Below are 17573 nucleotides of genomic sequence, written 5' to 3' on the forward strand. Positions count from 1 at the left end.
CCGTATCTCTACCAAACATAAAGATATTGTTTTTTGTTGGGTCCCTGGTCATGTCGACGTACAGGGCAATGAACAGGCAGACACTGCTGCGCGGTCAGCAGTACATGACCTACCAATTTCCTATAGAGGTGTTCCATTTCTGGACTATTTTGCTGCAATAGCTACCCACCTTCGCACCCGTTGGCAACAACGTTGGTCAACTCTGCTCGGTAACAAACTTCATTCTATTAAACCGAGCATAGGTTACTGGCCGTCTTCTTGTCATCAGTGCCGAGGTTGGGAGACCACTCTCTCCCGCCTTCGCATTGGCCACACTCGTCTTACTCATGGGTATCTCATGGAGAGGCACCCTGTTCCTCTCTGTGAGCAGTGTCAAGTTCCAGTATCGATTAGCCACATTCTGTTAGACTGCCCTCTCTATCAACGAGCACGCAGAATTTACCTCCAACGTCGTCTTCGTTCTACTACTCTCTCTTTACCTTCCCTTCTTGCTGATGGACCCTCCTTTAATCCTGACTCTCTCATTGACTTCTTGACAACGACTGATTTACTCCACAAACTCTGATGATACTTTTCGCACTCCCCTCAGCCCTTTCTAGTTCAGTCTCTTGCTGCCCTTTACCCTTTCACCATCCACTACCCCGCTGTTATCCGTAACCTATTACTCATCCATCTCCCTTTTGCCACCTGATGCCCTCGCTTCCTTCCTGCCCTGCAGCGCTGTATAGTCCTTGTGGCTTAGCGCTTCTTTTTGATTATAATAATAATAATAATCAGCTCCCTGGACATCAATCACTTGTTGAACAGTAGAGCTGTTGGCCACAGTATCAGCCACAGAAAATATGAGGGGGCCAAGATATGGCCCTGGAAGAATCCTGAGATCCATAAAACCCACTTGGTCCCATGGGCTTTGATCCAAGGGAACCCTCCAGGGGTCAAGAGAGACGAGTGCCATACCCATCACAAAGGAGAAAGCCATTTCAAACCCACAATACTGAAAGAGGTGCCCCTCCCTATGTCATACTGCTCACACCGTGGAATCCATCCCATGTTAATTAAGCATTCTTAGGGGGTCCACTTCCCCAGGCTAGTATACTCTGCCCAGCAAAGATTAGGCAATACACAGCTATCACATAGCCTATGGGCCAGACACAGCAAATAGCCACAGATCTTGAAAGTAGTTAGTGGGCCTCCCAAGGGCCTGTCAAAAATTAAGCACCAGCTGAGGCAGTATGCATGGTGGAAGAGTGAAATTGATGTGTTCATTATCACTGGAGGTTTACAACTAGGGCTTGGAGATTTGTCCAGTTCCCAGCTGGTGCCAACTACTAGAGACCTGAGGTAAAGAATACAAATCACTAAGGGAGGAAAAGCATACAAAGGATCTTACTGGGACCCAGAAGAGTCGAGTGTTAGTGTGAATGAAGTGTGGCATATTTCAGGCCACTCAGTATGAAAAGGAAGTTTTTTATGAAGGGCTTGTATAGGTATGATAATAACATACTATAGGAGAAATAAATTAGACAGTGAAAGACAAGTTGATGAAGCATATCAACAGACAATTTTACTTAAATTAGGGAAATGGAATTATTAAAGTACCATAGATGCCCTTTTAATATTGTGACATGTTTTTAGATAATGACCAATGCCTAATTACCACATCTTGCTCATACAACAATCAGATTTCTGGCTGCTGACTAGACCCTTCTTAATGACAGCTTCTGCTCATACAATGCCTAGATAATATTCATAAAAACATATTTTGTCACCTTACAGGTGTCCACAGATGAGACTAAATCAGCTGTTTCCTACATTAGGGTATGGTGGCCATCAAAAATCTTCAACCCAACAATAAAATAAATGTGATATTTCTTTTGATATTGTCTCATTTTTGGTGTTATGCACTCAGAAAATAGGATATAACACCATTATTCCTCTATTTAACCCTTTCAGGGTTTTGGCCGTACTAGCATCCCTAAATTCTAGCGCCCTCAAATCTAGTGAGAGAAAGCTGGTAGGCCTACATATGAAAGAATGGGTCTATGTGGTCAGTGTGCGCAGTATAAAAAAAATCCTGCAGCACACAGTGCGTAATGAGAAAAAAAAAAAACTTTGACCGTGTTTTTGGATTAAAACAGCGACTTTGCACTGCATTTTCATATGGTATTTATGGTTGTATTCTAGTTTTCCTGGTCTCATTTTATAGAATGGAAGACATATTACAGAAATTGAGATGATTTTGACTGGTTTTACAATGAAAAGTACTTTGAAATTGAGCTCAAAGTAGAAGAAATGTTAGATTTTTACCAAAGTTCAAAAGTAAACAAGTCATGCTAAGCGTCCAATACACGTCAACTGGTGAGTCTTATATTCTTTCGCAAGTGCGCTGATATTATTTATACCATTTCTACACTAATGCAGTCTGCATAACAGCAAATCTTCTATTTTTTTGTAAGAATAAAAATTCAAAGTGGAAAGCCAAAGAAATATAAGAGGGGCCTGGGGATGTGACTAACAAACAGAGAACTTGTTATTTTAGTGCCAGGAATGTCTTTCTTGTTTATTCTGGACCCTATTCGGAAATTGGCATCTTTTGAAGTTTGTGTGTAATTGGCAAAATTGCTAAATTCTGACCACTTTATTGGATAGTTGAAATTGGTAAATGGGTGGTTTCTTGTACTCATTCGATAGAAAAATTGGAGTTCTAGTGAAATAGTTATGATTTTTGTCGACTAGTACCTGGAATTGGCCGAAAATAGAGCTCGAAGTGGGCAAAATCGCCGATGCGTAAACATTGTCGAGACCGCTAACTTCGCGAGAGCATAATTCCGTAAGTTTTTCATCAATTTTCGTACTTTTGGTGTCATTATGATCAGGAAAAGATTCTCTTATCTTTTCATAAGAAATTTTTTTTTTTTTTTTTTTAAATTTGGGCGACCCTGAGAACAAGTCTCGGAGAGGGCCTTGCGACCCTGAAAGTGTTAACAGTGGTGAATACATGTTTTATAAATTTTATAAATGAAAAAATTAATAGGAATTACACAAGAAATATTATTGTCCTGGTTCCCATCTCAAGTTATAATGGATTTTATGGGAAATGAGATTAATTTAGTGTATCTTTTCAGTTAACCCATTAACTGTTCAAATGTAGATCTGCATTTGCTCGCCCAGTGCTCCGAATATTTTGAAAAAAAAAAATTAAAAATAATTTTATTTTTAGTGAGAGAGGGCAATTTTCTGTGTGTAATAATTTTTTTTTTTATTATCACACTGGCCGATTCCCACCAAGGCAGGGTGGCCCGAAAAAGAAAAACTTTCACCATCATTCACTCCATCACTGTCTTGCCAGAAGGGTGCTTTACACTACAGTTTTTAAACTGCAACATTAACACCCCTCCTTCAGAGTGCAGGCACTGTACTTCCCATCTCCAGGACTCAAGTCCGGCCTGCCAGTTTCCCTGAACCCCTTCATAAATGTTACTTTGCTCACACTCCAACAGCACGTCAAGTATTAAAAACCATTTGTCTCCATTCACTCCTATCAAACATGTTCACGCATGCCTGCTGGAAGACCAAGCCCCTCGCACACAAAACCTCCTTTACCCCCTCCCTCCGCCGACCCCTACCCCGCCTTCCTTCCACTACAGACTGATACACTCTTGAAGTCACTCTGTTTCGCTCCATTCTCTCTACATGTCCGAACCACCTCAACAACCCTTCCTCAGCCCTCTGGACAACAGTTTTGGTAATCCCGCACCTCCTCCTAACTTCCAAACTACGAATTCTCTGCATTATATTCACACCACACATTGCCCTCAGACATGACATCTCCACTGCCTCCAGCCTTCTCCTCGCTGCAACATTCATCACCCATGCTTCACACCCATATAAGAGCGTTGGTAAAACTATACTCTCATACATTCCCCTCTTTGCCTCCAAGGACAAAGTTCTTTGTCTCCACAGACTCCTAAGTGCACCACTCACCCTTTTCCCCTCATCAATTCTATGATTCACCTCATCTTTCATAGACCCATCCGCTGACACGTCCACTCCCAAATATCTGAATACATTCACCTCCTCCATACTCTCTCCCTCCAATCTGATATCCAGTCTTTCATCACCTAATCTTTTTGTTACCCTCATAACCTTACTCTTTCCTGTATTCACTTTTAATTTTCTTCTTTTGCACACCCTACCAAATTCATCCACCAATCTCTGCAGCTTCTCTTCAGAATCTCCCAAGAGCACAGTGTCATCAGCAAAGAGCAACTGTGACAACTCCCACTTTATGTGTGATTCTTTATCTTTTAACTCCACACCTCTTGCCAACTAAGTCCAAAAAAAAAAAAAATTAGGACCAGTAGTTACCAAGATATAAAACTGCAAAGTTGGCACTGGATGCTCACCTTACGGCAACATGGAGTCCTGCTGCTTGCAGAAGTGTTGCCGATATACTTCTTTTTCTCATTTTTCTATTTTATATAACTTTTATGTTCTGATAATTACAATTTATAGTAGTTCTTGTGATTTCATAGCCAATCTTTGTTCTGACACTAATATTAGGTATTGAAATTGTACTCAAATTGTCACAAACACACTGACAGGTCAACATGTACTCCTACCTTGGTCATTTACTATTGTCTAGGAACGTATACAAAATATTTATAGGTCCCAGATGGAGTATATATGGAACTCCTTGAAGCATGGTGTTAAGACGAGTGTTACCAAACTGCTGACAGAATAAGCAGTGGAGTGACACTTGATGATCGTGCACTGCTGCAGGGAGCCCTGGCTTTATTTGTTTTCACTGTTAAACAAACATGTCTGTCTAGTTATATCTGTCTTTCTGTCTGCCTGTGTGTGTGTGTGTGTGTGTCTGTCTTTCTGTCTGCTTGTCTCAGAGAGTTGCTCATGAGCCAACTGGTATTATACACGATCACATCTGATTCCTGAACAAGTGAAAATGTGTATTACTTGCCAGTTGCCAGTCATGTTTATTATACAAGCACAGTATAGCACTTTGTCTGGATTTTTTGGGTTATCCTAGGTAATTTACACTATGTATAATTGTATTTACATATGTGTACCTGTGAGATAGACACACACATACAGACAGAGAAAGAGAAAGACAGAGATAGATACAGACAGATGGAGATATTATTATTATTATAATCAAAAAGAAGCGCTAAGCCACAAGGGCTATACAGCATACAGATGGAGATAGAGACAGCCAGCTGACCAGCCAGTCAGCCTGCCAAACACGTATTACACATTCCAGAATCGTTTCTTTTTACTACTTAGGGCATAGGTTATAGGACATTCTGGCAGGATGACACTACCAGTGGTACCAAAATTGAAAGGGTGTTGCGCAAATGTTGCACATGGGTTATTATCAAGTTTTTTTTATATTTCCGCGACCACTTGTGGCCACATCCACCTCAAAATCACTAAACTCGGGGTCAACATCACTTTCCTCTTAAAAGGGGAGTGTAATATGACATGACATCAGTGAATTCTTAGTGTTTGCTATGCTGTTTGCTCTAGCTGGCTCTCAATTGAACTGGTGCTCCCACAAGGTACTAAGTGGTCCCAGATTTTTTAATACTGCTTGCACTAAGTGTTAAGAACCATTCTATGCTGACCAGGCATCTCAGACCAATTGTGCCAAATTTGGAGGCAGGAAAAATAAAACGTAGATTACGTTTGGAGCACTAGTGGTAAGAACGTAGATGTACGTTTGGACAGTTAAGGGGTTAACAGACAATTCCTCCTTTCTCTGTTTAGCTCATTAAACAGAGGTCTGATGTACGGGTAATTCTTCCCATTACTTGTTGTCTGCTTATCTATTATGGAGCTCCTTTTTGGAGATCACTATATACATGCAGCATACTGATCATTGCATTTATGACATTCTTTTATAAGGCGTCCTTGACTCAACTTTTTCTACTACATCACTGTACCAGGTTGAAATTTCTAAACTGATGAGTGCGAGATTTTTCTTCTGGTGTGAAATTGCAGTCATAATTTTTTTAATTTTATGTTAAACATATACAGGATTTTACTTTTTATGCTCTTTGATAATACAGTATTTAATGATGTATGAAAGTTTTAGGGGAGTCTGTTTTAATTACTATACTCCACGAAAGTACTGCACTTTCAATTTGTTTTTGTCTATGAACATTTTATTTTGCAACTCTCATCTTATTCCTCTTTGATTTTTTATTTTACCATTACACTTTATAGATGAGAAAATGCCCGAACCTCCACCTCCCCCTGCACCTCATCCTCATCGTGGTGGCTCAACAGGGAATTCCTCAGTTGTAGAAAATGGAAGCTCATCGTCAACTCCAAATCCAATGCCGTCTGTATCCCCAAGCCATGTTCTTGGCCACCTGCACTCACCTCAGTATACTCCAGGTAGGTGCTTTGGCAAACCATTTCTTGGGTAATATGTTTTGTCTGTGATTCATTGTATGGTACATTCACTTAACCTGAGTAAGACTTTTAACCCTTTGACTGTTTTGGTCGTATATATGTCTTACGCGCCACTGTTTCAGACGTATTAATACATGTATATTCTAGCGGCTTCAAATCAAGGAGGAGAAAGCTGGTAGGCCCACATGTGAGAGAATGGGTCTTTGTGGTCAGTGTGCACCACAAAAAAATCCTGAGGCACACAGTGCATAATGAGAAAAAACTGACCATTTTGTTGGATTAAAACGCCGACTTTGAGGTGTATTTTCTTGTAGTATTTATCGTTGTATTCTCGTTTTCATGGTCTCACATGATAAAATTGAAAACATATTACCGAAATAGAGATGATTTTTATTAGTTTCATGATGAAAATGACATAAGAACATAAGAAAGGAGGAACACTGCAGGAGGCCTGTTGGCCCATACTAGGCAGGTCCTTTACAATTCATCCCACTAACAAAACATTTGCCCAACCCAATTTTCAATGCCACCCAAGAAATAAGCTCTGATGTGAAAGTCCCACTCAAATCCAACCCATCCCACTCATGTATTTATCCAACCTAAATTTGAAACTACCCAAAGTCCCAGCCTCAATAACCCAACTAGGTAGACTGTTCCACTCATCAACTACCCTATTTCCAAACCAATACTTTCCTATGTCCTTTCTAAATCTAAACTTATCTAATTTAAATCCATTACTGCGGGTTCTCTCTTGGAGAGACATCCTCAAGACCTTATTAATATCCCCTTTATCAATACCTATCTTCCACTTATACACTTCGATCAGGTCTCCCCTTATTCTTCGTCTAACAAGTGAATGTAACTTAAGAGTCTTCAATCTTTCTTCATAAGGAAGATTCCTAATCCTATGTATTAATTTAGTCATCCTATGCTGAATGTTTTCTAACGAATTTATGTCCATTCTGTAATATGGAGACCAGAATTGAGCTGCATAATCTAGGTGAGGCCTTACTAATGATGTATAAAGCTGCAGTATGACCTCTGGACTTCTGTTGCTTACACTTCTTGATATAAATCCCAGTAATTTATTTGCCTTATTACGTACGCTTAGGCATTGCTGTCTTGGTTTAAGGTTGCTGTTCACCATAACCCCCAAGTCCTTTTCGCAATCTGTATGGCTAAGTTCTACATCATTTAACTTATAAGTACTAGGGTTATGGGCACTCCCAAGCTTCAGAACCTTGCATTTATCTACATTGAACTGCATCTGCCACTTTTCTGACCAAGAATAGAGTTTGTTTAAATCCTCCTGAAGTTCCATAACATCTACGTTTGAGTCAATTATCCTACCTATCTTTGTGTCATCGGCGAATTTGCTCATATCACTAGTAATTCCCTCATCAAGATCATTAATATATATTATAAACAACAACGGGCCCAAGACTGATCCCTGTGGAATGCCACTTGTTACAGATCCCTACTCGGATTTAACCCCATTTATGGACACACTGCTTCCTGTCAGTGAGCCATGACTCGATCCACAAGAGCACTTTTCCCCCAATGCCATGAGCTGCCACTTTCTTTAACAGTCTATGGTGCGGAACTCTATCAAAAGCCTTACTAAAATCTAAGTAAATAATATCAAATTCTTTATCGTGGTCAACAGCCTCAAAAGCTTTACTGAAGAAAGTTAATAAATTAGTTAGACAAGACCGGCCTCTTGTGAATCCATGCTGAGTATCATTAATCAAGCTATGCTTATCGAGATGGCTTCTTATAATCTCAGCAATAATTGACTCTAGTAATTTGCCTACAATTGAGGTCAGGCTTATTGGGCGGTAATTTGACGGTAACGACTTGTCCCCTGTTTTAAAAATAGGAATTACATTAGCCATCTTCCACATATCAGACACTACACCTGTTTGAAGAGATAAATTAAAAATATTAGTTAATGGTTCACAGAGTTCCATTTTGCATTCCTTAAGAACCCTTGAAAAAACCTCATCATGACCCGGCGACTTATTTTGCTTCAGTCGGTCTATCTGCTTCACAACCATTTCACTAGTGACTGTGGTGTTACATAATTTATCTTCTTCTATCCCACTATAAAAATTAATTACTGGAATATTGTTAGTGTCTTCCTGTGTAAAAACTGAGAGAAAATAATTATTAAAAATCGAGCACATTTCATTCTCTTTGTCAGTAAGGTGCCCATACTTATTTTTAAGGGGACCTATCTTATCTCTAACTTTTGTTCTATAGACCTGGAAAAAACTTTTTGGGTTAGTTTTAGAATCCCTAGCAACTTTAATTTCATAGTCCCTTTTAGCTTTTCTTATCCCCTTTTTAATGTCCCTCTTAATGTCAATATACTGATTCATAAGATGACCCTCACCTCTTTTGATACGCCTATAAATTCCTTTCTTATGCCCTAGTAGATATTTGAGCCTATTATTCATCCATTTTGGGTCATTTCTATTTGATCTAATTTCTTTATATGGGATAAACGTTCTTTGAGCAGCATGTATAGTGTTTAGAAAACTGTCATATTGATAGCTCACTTCGTTACCCCAGTCAACAGATGATAAGTGTTCTCTAAGCCCATCGTAATCTGCTAACCGAAAATCTGGGACTGTTACTGAGTTATCGCTACTATCGGACTTCCATTCAATGCTAAATGTAATTGATTTGTGGTCTCTAGCACCCAGTTCCTCTGAAATTTCTAAATTATTAACAAGGGATTCATTGTTTGCCATAACTAAGTCAAGCAGGTTATTTCCCCTTGTAGGTTCTGTCACAAACTGCTTCAAAAAACAATCCTGAACTACTTCTAAGAAGTCGTATGATTCTAAATTCCCAGTCAAGAAATTCCAATCAATATGACTAAAATTGAAGTCTCCTAGAATTACTACATTATCGTGCCTTGTGGCCTTAACAATTTCCTCCTATAGTAGTCTCCCTTGGTCCCTATCTAAGTTTGGGGGACGGTATATCACTCCTAAAATCAGTTTTTCATGCCCCTCTGAAAATTCTATCCAAACAGACTCTGTATGTGTTACTTCAGACTTAATACCCGTTTTTATGCAACAGTTCAAGCGATCTCGGACATACAATGCCACCCCACCCCCCTTCCCGATACTTCTATCTACTTGGAACAATTTAAAACCCTGAATATGACATTCCGCAGGCATGTCCCGACTTTTTGAATTAAACCACGTCTCAGTTAAGGCAAGTACATCAATGTTACCTGCACTAGCAACTAATCTCAACTCGTCCATCTTATTCCTAGCACTACGGCAATTAGCATAATAAACATTGAAAGACTCTCCTTTCTCTTTACCCTTCCTGCTCATTTCTGTTTTTCTACTAAACCTATTACTGTCCTTATCACCCAAAGTCCCTGGCTTTTCAATATCTACCTCGTTCTGCTTATTACTAGTTCCCCTAGAACTCGTAATATTACTACACTGGGACTTCACTGTTTTCCTGCCAAAACCCATACCACTAACTATTCCTAGTTTAAAGTCCTAACTGCTCCCTCCACTGCAGTTGCCAGTGCTACCACCCCAGACCTAGATAAGTGAACCCCATCCCTGGCATACATGTCATTTCTGCCATAGAAGAGGTCCCAGTTGTCAATGAATGTTACCGCATTTTCCTTACAGTATTTGTCCAGCCAGCAATTGACACCAATTGCCCTGGACAACCATTCATTTCCAACTCCTCTCCTTGGCAAAATACCACATATGACAGGGTTCCCACCCTTACTCCTAATTATTTCTATTGCTGACCTATACCTGCTAATCAGGTCTTCACTCCTACGTCTTCCAACATCGTTGCCACCAGCACTGAGACAGATAATAGGATTGCTCCCATTACCTCTCATGATGTCATCCAGATGGCTAACAATATCCTCCATCCCAGCCCCAGGAAAGCAAACTCTGTCTCCTACTCCTGTCCTTCAAGCAGAACGCCCTATCCATATACCTAACTTGGCTATCCCCAACAACAACAACAATATTCTTACCTTCCTTGGTGTCGTTCGTCGTGATGTTCCCAGTAGTCGACTCACATTCGTCGGGTAGCACTGAGAATGTATTAGATGTTTAGATGTTTCCACAACAGTTTCCATGGCAGTCTCTTTCTTCTTCATCGTTTCTACCTTTCCATTCGTCTTCATGATCGTCAACTTCGTTCCCTGCTGTCCAGCCACTGACCAGTTTCCCTTCTTGACCTGAGGACTCAAAACAGGAGGACTACTACGAATCTTCTTGTTTTCCTCGGTCAGTCGCCGAATCTCCAACTTCGCCATCCTCAATTCTTCCTTCAGCTGTTGGTAAAGTTGCTCGATGGAGGGCATCTTGCTTCAATTCGTAGAGAGCGCGCAAACAGGTCTTCACAGAGCTAAGTACACTTCAACACTGCGCAAAAGCCAACTCAATCAGGAGCTACTGCGCAGCACGTCCGCACGGCCCAATAGCGATGCGAACACTGAAAGCGATGCTAACACTTGACCTTGTAATTGAGCTCAAAGTAGCGGAAATGTTCGATTTTTACCAATGTTCAGGAGTAAGCAAATCACACCACACGTCCAATACACGTCAACTGGGGACTCTAATATTATTTCACTAGTGCACTGATATTATTTATACCATTTTTACAATAATGCATTAGTCTGCATAACAGTAAATTTTGTATTTTTTGTATAAAAAATCAAAATAGAAAGCAATAATAATATAAGAATGGCCTAGAGATGTGACTAATGAACAGAGGATATGTTATTTTAGTGCCAAGAATGTCTACATTGTTTATTCTGGACCGTATTTTGAAATTGGCATCTTTTTTTAATTTGCGTGAAATTGGCCAAATTGCCAATTTCTGACCACTTTATTGGGTAATTCAAATCGGTAAATGGGCGGTTTCTTGTACTCAGCTGATAGAAAAAATGGATTTCTAAAGAAATAGCTGTGAGTTTGGTCAACTGGAACAACAGAATTGGCCAAAAACAGGGCTGAAAGTTGGTGAAATTGCTGATGTGTATGTCGCCGAGACCGCTAACTTCGCGGGAGCGTAATTCCGTGAGTTTTCAACCAAATTTCGTACTTTTGGTGTCATTACCATTGGGAAAAGATTCTCTATTATTTCATAAGAATTTTTTTTTTTTTTTCCAAAAAAATTTTGCGACATAGAATGACAGTTTCAGAAAGGGGTTTGCGACAGTCAAAGGGTTAAGAGGCCATCATTGTATGAGAGATAAACCTCTTCATATATATAAAATAAACCCTTAATTTAATGAACTGTGGAAATGCAGAACAGAATCTTCTGAGCCAGTTAATTCTGTAACTAATAGTCTTTATCCATTGGTTACAGAATTATCCATTATTGATGTGATCACAGCAAAACAATTTCATGGCTATCCATCACAACTGCCATTACCATTCATCCATTTTTCCCTCTCATTACATTAAATTAAGAGTACTGTTTCTGAGAAAGCAGTTGCTAGGTATATTAATCAATAATAAGTATTTATTCTAAATATTTGTTTATTTAATTAATCAGTACTTAAAGTATATGTATTAAATATTTATTACATGGGATTTATGGAAGTAAGTGTGTATTGGATAATGTCATAAGAGAAGCTCCTCATATGCATAGCATTTTTTTGGGGGGGGGGGGGGGGGTTGACCAGAACTACAGAATTCTTTGTATACGTTTCAGATAACTTCTAGAATTGATAACTTTACAAAAAAATGCTCTGAAATATTTCAAAAGGAAAGAATTGCACCTTTCACTGAAACCAGAATGTGCCCAAATAATGAGAAATGGTGTATGTATATATAATTGGGGAAGTGGAAAAGAATCCTTCTTCCATATGTCATAAAAGGTGACTAAAATGCTGGGAGCAAGGGTGACCCTGTCTCAGTGGGAGAAGGCTGGTATGTTAAAAAAAAATTGTGGAAGTAGAAGGAAAACATGATAAAGACAGAAGAGCACCAGTAAAGAACATGTAGAAAGTCAAGGAATGAGCAAATAGTATTTACTTGCAAGGGTAATATAAAGGTAGATTGACAGATTAAAAAAAGTTAATCTGTTTAATATCTAATAAAAGAATAAAATTTTGCAATGAATTCTATCTTTTTACTCTGAATTATTTTCATTGTATGTTTTATATACACTTATATAACTATGGATTTCCATAATCTTTAAGGAAATTTATATAGCCAAAGTAATTTTTTTTTAATGTGGTCACATTAACCCCTTGACTGTCGCAACCCCAAATCCTGAGGTGTCTCCTGGTGTTACAAAAAAAAATCCCCCCCCCCCCCCCCCCACACAAAAAAAAAAAAAAAAATCTTATGAAATGATAGAGAATATTTTCCCGATTGTACTGACACCAAAAGAACGAAATTTGATGGAAAACTGACAGAATTACGCTCTCACAAAGTTAGCGACCTCGGCGATATTTATGAATCAGCGATTTCGCCCACATTGAGCCCTGTTTTTGGCTAATTCCATTGTTCCAGTCAACCAAACTCATGGCTATTTCTTTAGAACTCCATTTTTTCTATCAACTGAGTACAAGAAATTGCCCGTTTACCGATTTCAGCTACCCAGTAATGTGGTCAGAAATTTGCAATTTGACCAATTTCATGAAAATTAAAAAATATGAGTTTCAAAATAGGGTCCAGAATGAACAATGCAGGCATTCCTGGCTCTAAAATAACCTTTTCTTTGTTCATCAGTCATGTCTCCAGGCCCCTCTGATATTGCTCTTGCTTTCTAATTTGAATTTTTATTCAAACAAAAAATAGAAGATTTAATGTTATGCAGACTACTGCAATATCGTAATAATTGTATAAATAATGTCATCCCATTCATGACTGCATATTAGAATGGCTACTTGGACATTTATTGGAAAATAATATCATTTGTTTACTTTTGAACATCGACAAAAATCAAACATATCCCCTACTTTGAGCTCCATTCCAAGGTTCTTTTCATAGTAAAACCAAGCAAAATCACTTTATTTCTATCATATGTTTTCCATTCTATCAAATGAGACCAAGAAAACGAGAATACAACCATAAATACTATACGAAAATAGACCACAAAGTCGGCATTTTAATTAAAAAAGAGGTCGGAGTTTTTTTTTTTCTCATTATGCATTGCTTGCTGCAAGATTTTTTTTATATGGTGCACACTGACCACACAGACCCATTCTCTTTCATGTGGGCCTGCCAGCTTTCTCCTGCTTGATTTGAAGCCACTAGAATTTATGAGTACGTATATACATCAAAAACAGTGGCTCGTAAGACGTATATATACGGCCAAAACAGTCAGTCAATGTTTTGACTCTGTGATTCATTAAGATATCCAGTTATCAGGTGCATTGGGGGTCCTGAGAAGGCTTCTCAAGGCCCTTAACCCTTTGACTGTTTTCGACGTATAAATACGTCTTACGAGCCAATGTTTCTGACGTATATATACTCAATAATTCTAGCGGCTTCAAATCAAGTGGGAGAAAGCTGGTAGGCCCACATGTGAGAGAATGGGTCTGTGTGGTCAGTGTGCACCACATAAAAAAAATCCTGCAGCACACATTGCGTAATGAGAAAAAAAAAACTCTGATCGTTTTTTTGGAATAAAACGCCGACTTTGAGGTGTATTTTCGTATAGTATTTATCGTTGTATTCGCGTTTTCATGGTCTTAGTTGATAAAATGGAAAACATATTACAGAAATAGAGATGATTTTCATTACTTTTACGATGAAAACGACCTTGAAACTGAGCTCAAAGTAGCGGAAATGTTCGATTTTTACCAATGTTCAAGAGTAAATAAATCACACCACACGTCCAATACACGTCAACTGGGGAGTCTAATATTCTTTCACTAGTGCACTGATATTATTTATACCATTTTTACAATAATGCAGTCGTCTGCATAACAGTAAATTTTGTATTTTTTTGTATGAATAAAAAATCAAAATAGAAAGCAATAATAATATAAGAGGGGCCTAGAGATGTGACTAATGAACAGAGCATATGTTATTTTAGTGCCACGAATGTCTACCTTGTTTATTCTGGACCCTATTTTGAAATTGGCATCTTTTTTATTTTGCGTGAAATTGGCCAAATTGCCAATTTCTGACCACCATATTGGGTAGTCCAAATTAGTAAATGGGAGGTTTCTTGTGCTCAGCTGATAGATAAAATGGAGTTCTAAAGAAATAGCTATGAGTTTGGTGAACTGGAACAATGGAATTGGCTGAAAATTGGGCTCAAAGTCGGCGAAATCGCCGATACGCACATGTCGCCGAGACCGCTAACTTCGCGGGAGCATAATTCCACGAGTTTTCGACCAAATTTCGAACTTTTGGTGTCATTACCATCGGGAAAAGATTCTCTATCATTTCATAAGAAAAAATAATTTTTTTTTTTTTCAAAAATTGAGCGACATAGAATGACAGTTTCAGAGAGGGGCCTGAAACAGTCAAAGGGTTAATGGAGAAATAATTCTTTTGTTAAGTTGAAAACTCAGATTTTTCATGGGAAGCCCACTGGGAATTGTACCTCCCATACTTAGGATGCAGCTGTTGACCCAAGATGGAATCATGGCAGACATATCTTGGTGATAAACCCAGAAGAATGGCAGATGATTTTATTGGATACCTGCAGATTGTGCCAGAATGAACCAAGAGCATCTCAGTACAGTGGTACCCTGAGTTTCGAACTTAATCCATTCAAGGAGCTAGTTCTAAAGTTGAAACGTTCGAAACTCGAAGCAATATTTCCCACAAGAAATAATGTAAATACAGTGGAACCTCAAATTTCGAACATATCGCTTATCAAACTCTTAGAAAATAGAACCCTTTTTCCGAACCAACTTTGTCCCTATTATCGAACTCGCTCCTATTTTCAAACCGCCGGGTACCGGACCTGTCCAGCAGCCTGCTCTGTCCGTGTCCCCACGCAGGCGCCGTGAGCCAGTCTGGTTTTGTTGATGCTTGAGTGAACACTAACCTGCACTCTCATTCAAACATTTTACGATTATTTTATTATGTTTAGTGCTTGTGGAACTGTGAAATAAGCTACAATGGGACCAAAGAAACTTGCAAGTGGTACCCCTGTGGTAAAGAAAGTGAGAAACGCCATAGATGTGAAGAAGGAAATAATACAGAAGTGGAATGATGTCCAAATGTTTGTGGAGAAGTACCACCCTGACCAAGCTGAAACAAGCCATCTTTGCAACAAGTTCAGTGACAGAACCATGTCCCATTTTAGGGAAATCTTAAAGAGGCACCAGAAACAGAGTACTGTGGACAGATATTTTGTGAGACAGGGGTCCAGTGACACTCAACCTGGTCCTAGTGGCATTAAAAGACAGAAGGGATGTAACCCCAGAGAGGGCTTTGATACCTGAAGTCCTCATGGAGGGGGATTCTCCTTCCAAACACTAACCCCAACTCCCTCTCTCCTCCTCCCTATCTTCCAGATGCCATCACCAATCTTCAATAAAGGTAAGTAAAAATGTTATTTTATATGTTTATTTAAATTTATTAATAATTGTACACTATATTTGTTGTGTGTATGTAAAGCTATAATGTAATACTATTTATAAAATTATTTTTTTGTGAATATTTTTGGGTTTCTAGAACGGATTAATTGTATTTCCATTATTTCTTATGGGGAAATATTGCTTTGCCTTTCAAAATTTTTGATTTTAGAACTAGCTCCTGGAATGGATTAAATTTGAAATTTGAAGTTCCACTGTAAATAAGAATAGATTTGTTGACAGATGGGTCTCTGAAACCACAGAATTTATGAGATGAAGGAAGGTAGGTAGTGTGTTGAGAAATCTGAGTCAAAGAACTTTATCCATGGAGGCAAAACTGAAATATACCATTGTAGTGGTACCACCACTGTTTTATGGGCATGAAGCATGGGTTTTAAATGTTGTATCAAGGAGGCTGGAGGTAGGGATGTCATGTTTGAGGGCAATGTGTGGTATGAATATTATGCATAATTCAGAGGTTTGAGGAGGGATAGTTGTGGTGGTTTGGACATGGAAAAGGATGGAGCAAAAGCAAGATGAATACGGGTAGAGGGAAAGAGGGAATAAAATAGGTTTTGAACATCCAACAGGCTTGGTGAACATTATTTTTTGTTATTATTAACACACTGGCTGATTCCCACCAAGGCGGGGTGGCCCGAAAAAGAAAAACTTTCACCATCATTCACTCCATCACTGTCTTGCCAGAAGGATGTTTTACACTACAGTTTTTAAACTGCAACATTAACACCCCTCCTTCAGAGTGCAGGCACTGTACTTCCCATCTCCAGGACTCAAGTCCGGCCTGCCGGTTTCCCTGAATCCCTTCATAAATGTTACTTTGCTCACACTCCAACAGCACGTCAAGTATTAAAAACCATTTGTCTCCATTCACTCCTATCAAACACGCTCACGCATGCCCGCTGGAAGTCCAAGCCCCTTGCACACAAAACCTCCTTTACCCCCTCCCTCCAACCTTTCCTAGGCCGACCCCTACCCTGCCTTCCTTCCACTACAGACTGATACACTCTTGAAGTCATTCTGTTTCACTCCATTCTCTCTACATGTCCGAACCACCTCAACAACCCTTCCTCAGCCCTCTGGACAACAGTTTTGGCAATCCCGCACCTCCTCCTAACTTCCAAACTACGAATTCTCTGCATTATATTCACACCACACATTGCCCTCAGACATGACATCTCCACTGCCTCCAGCCTTCTCCTTGCTGCAACATTCATCACCCATGCTTCACACCCATATAAAACTATACTCTCATACATTCCCCTCTTTGCCTCCAAGGACAAAGTTCTTTGTCTCCACAGACTCCTAAGTGCACCACTCACCCTTTTTCCCTCATCAATTCTATGATTCACCTCATCTTTCATAGATCCATCTGCTGATACTTCCACTCCCAAATATCTGAATACATTCACCTCCTCCATACTCTCTCCCTCCAATCTGATTTCCAATCTTTCATCACCTAATCTTTTTGTTATCCTCATAACCTTACTCTTTCCTGTATTCACTTTTAATTTTCTTCTTTTACATACCTTACCAAATTCATCCACCAACCTCTGCAACTTCTCTT

At 39.2% G+C, this 17573-nt stretch overlaps 1 protein-coding gene across 2 annotated transcripts in view; it reads left to right on the top strand.

The window, feature by feature from the left end:
• Nucleotides 1–17573, top strand: part of LOC128696112 (uro-adherence factor A) — a 1051771-nt gene that overhangs the window by 955977 nt on the left and 78221 nt on the right. For both annotated transcript variants that reach the window (XM_070094815.1, XM_070094816.1), the window contains exon 7: nt 6244–6417. In XM_070094815.1, coding sequence (XP_069950916.1) covers nt 6244–6417 — 174 coding nt within the window. The remainder of the gene's footprint in view (nt 1–6243; nt 6418–17573) is intronic.

This window comes from Cherax quadricarinatus, chromosome 48 (assembly GCF_038502225.1).
Source record: "Cherax quadricarinatus isolate ZL_2023a chromosome 48, ASM3850222v1, whole genome shotgun sequence".
NCBI lineage: Eukaryota > Metazoa > Arthropoda > Malacostraca > Decapoda > Parastacidae > Cherax > Cherax quadricarinatus.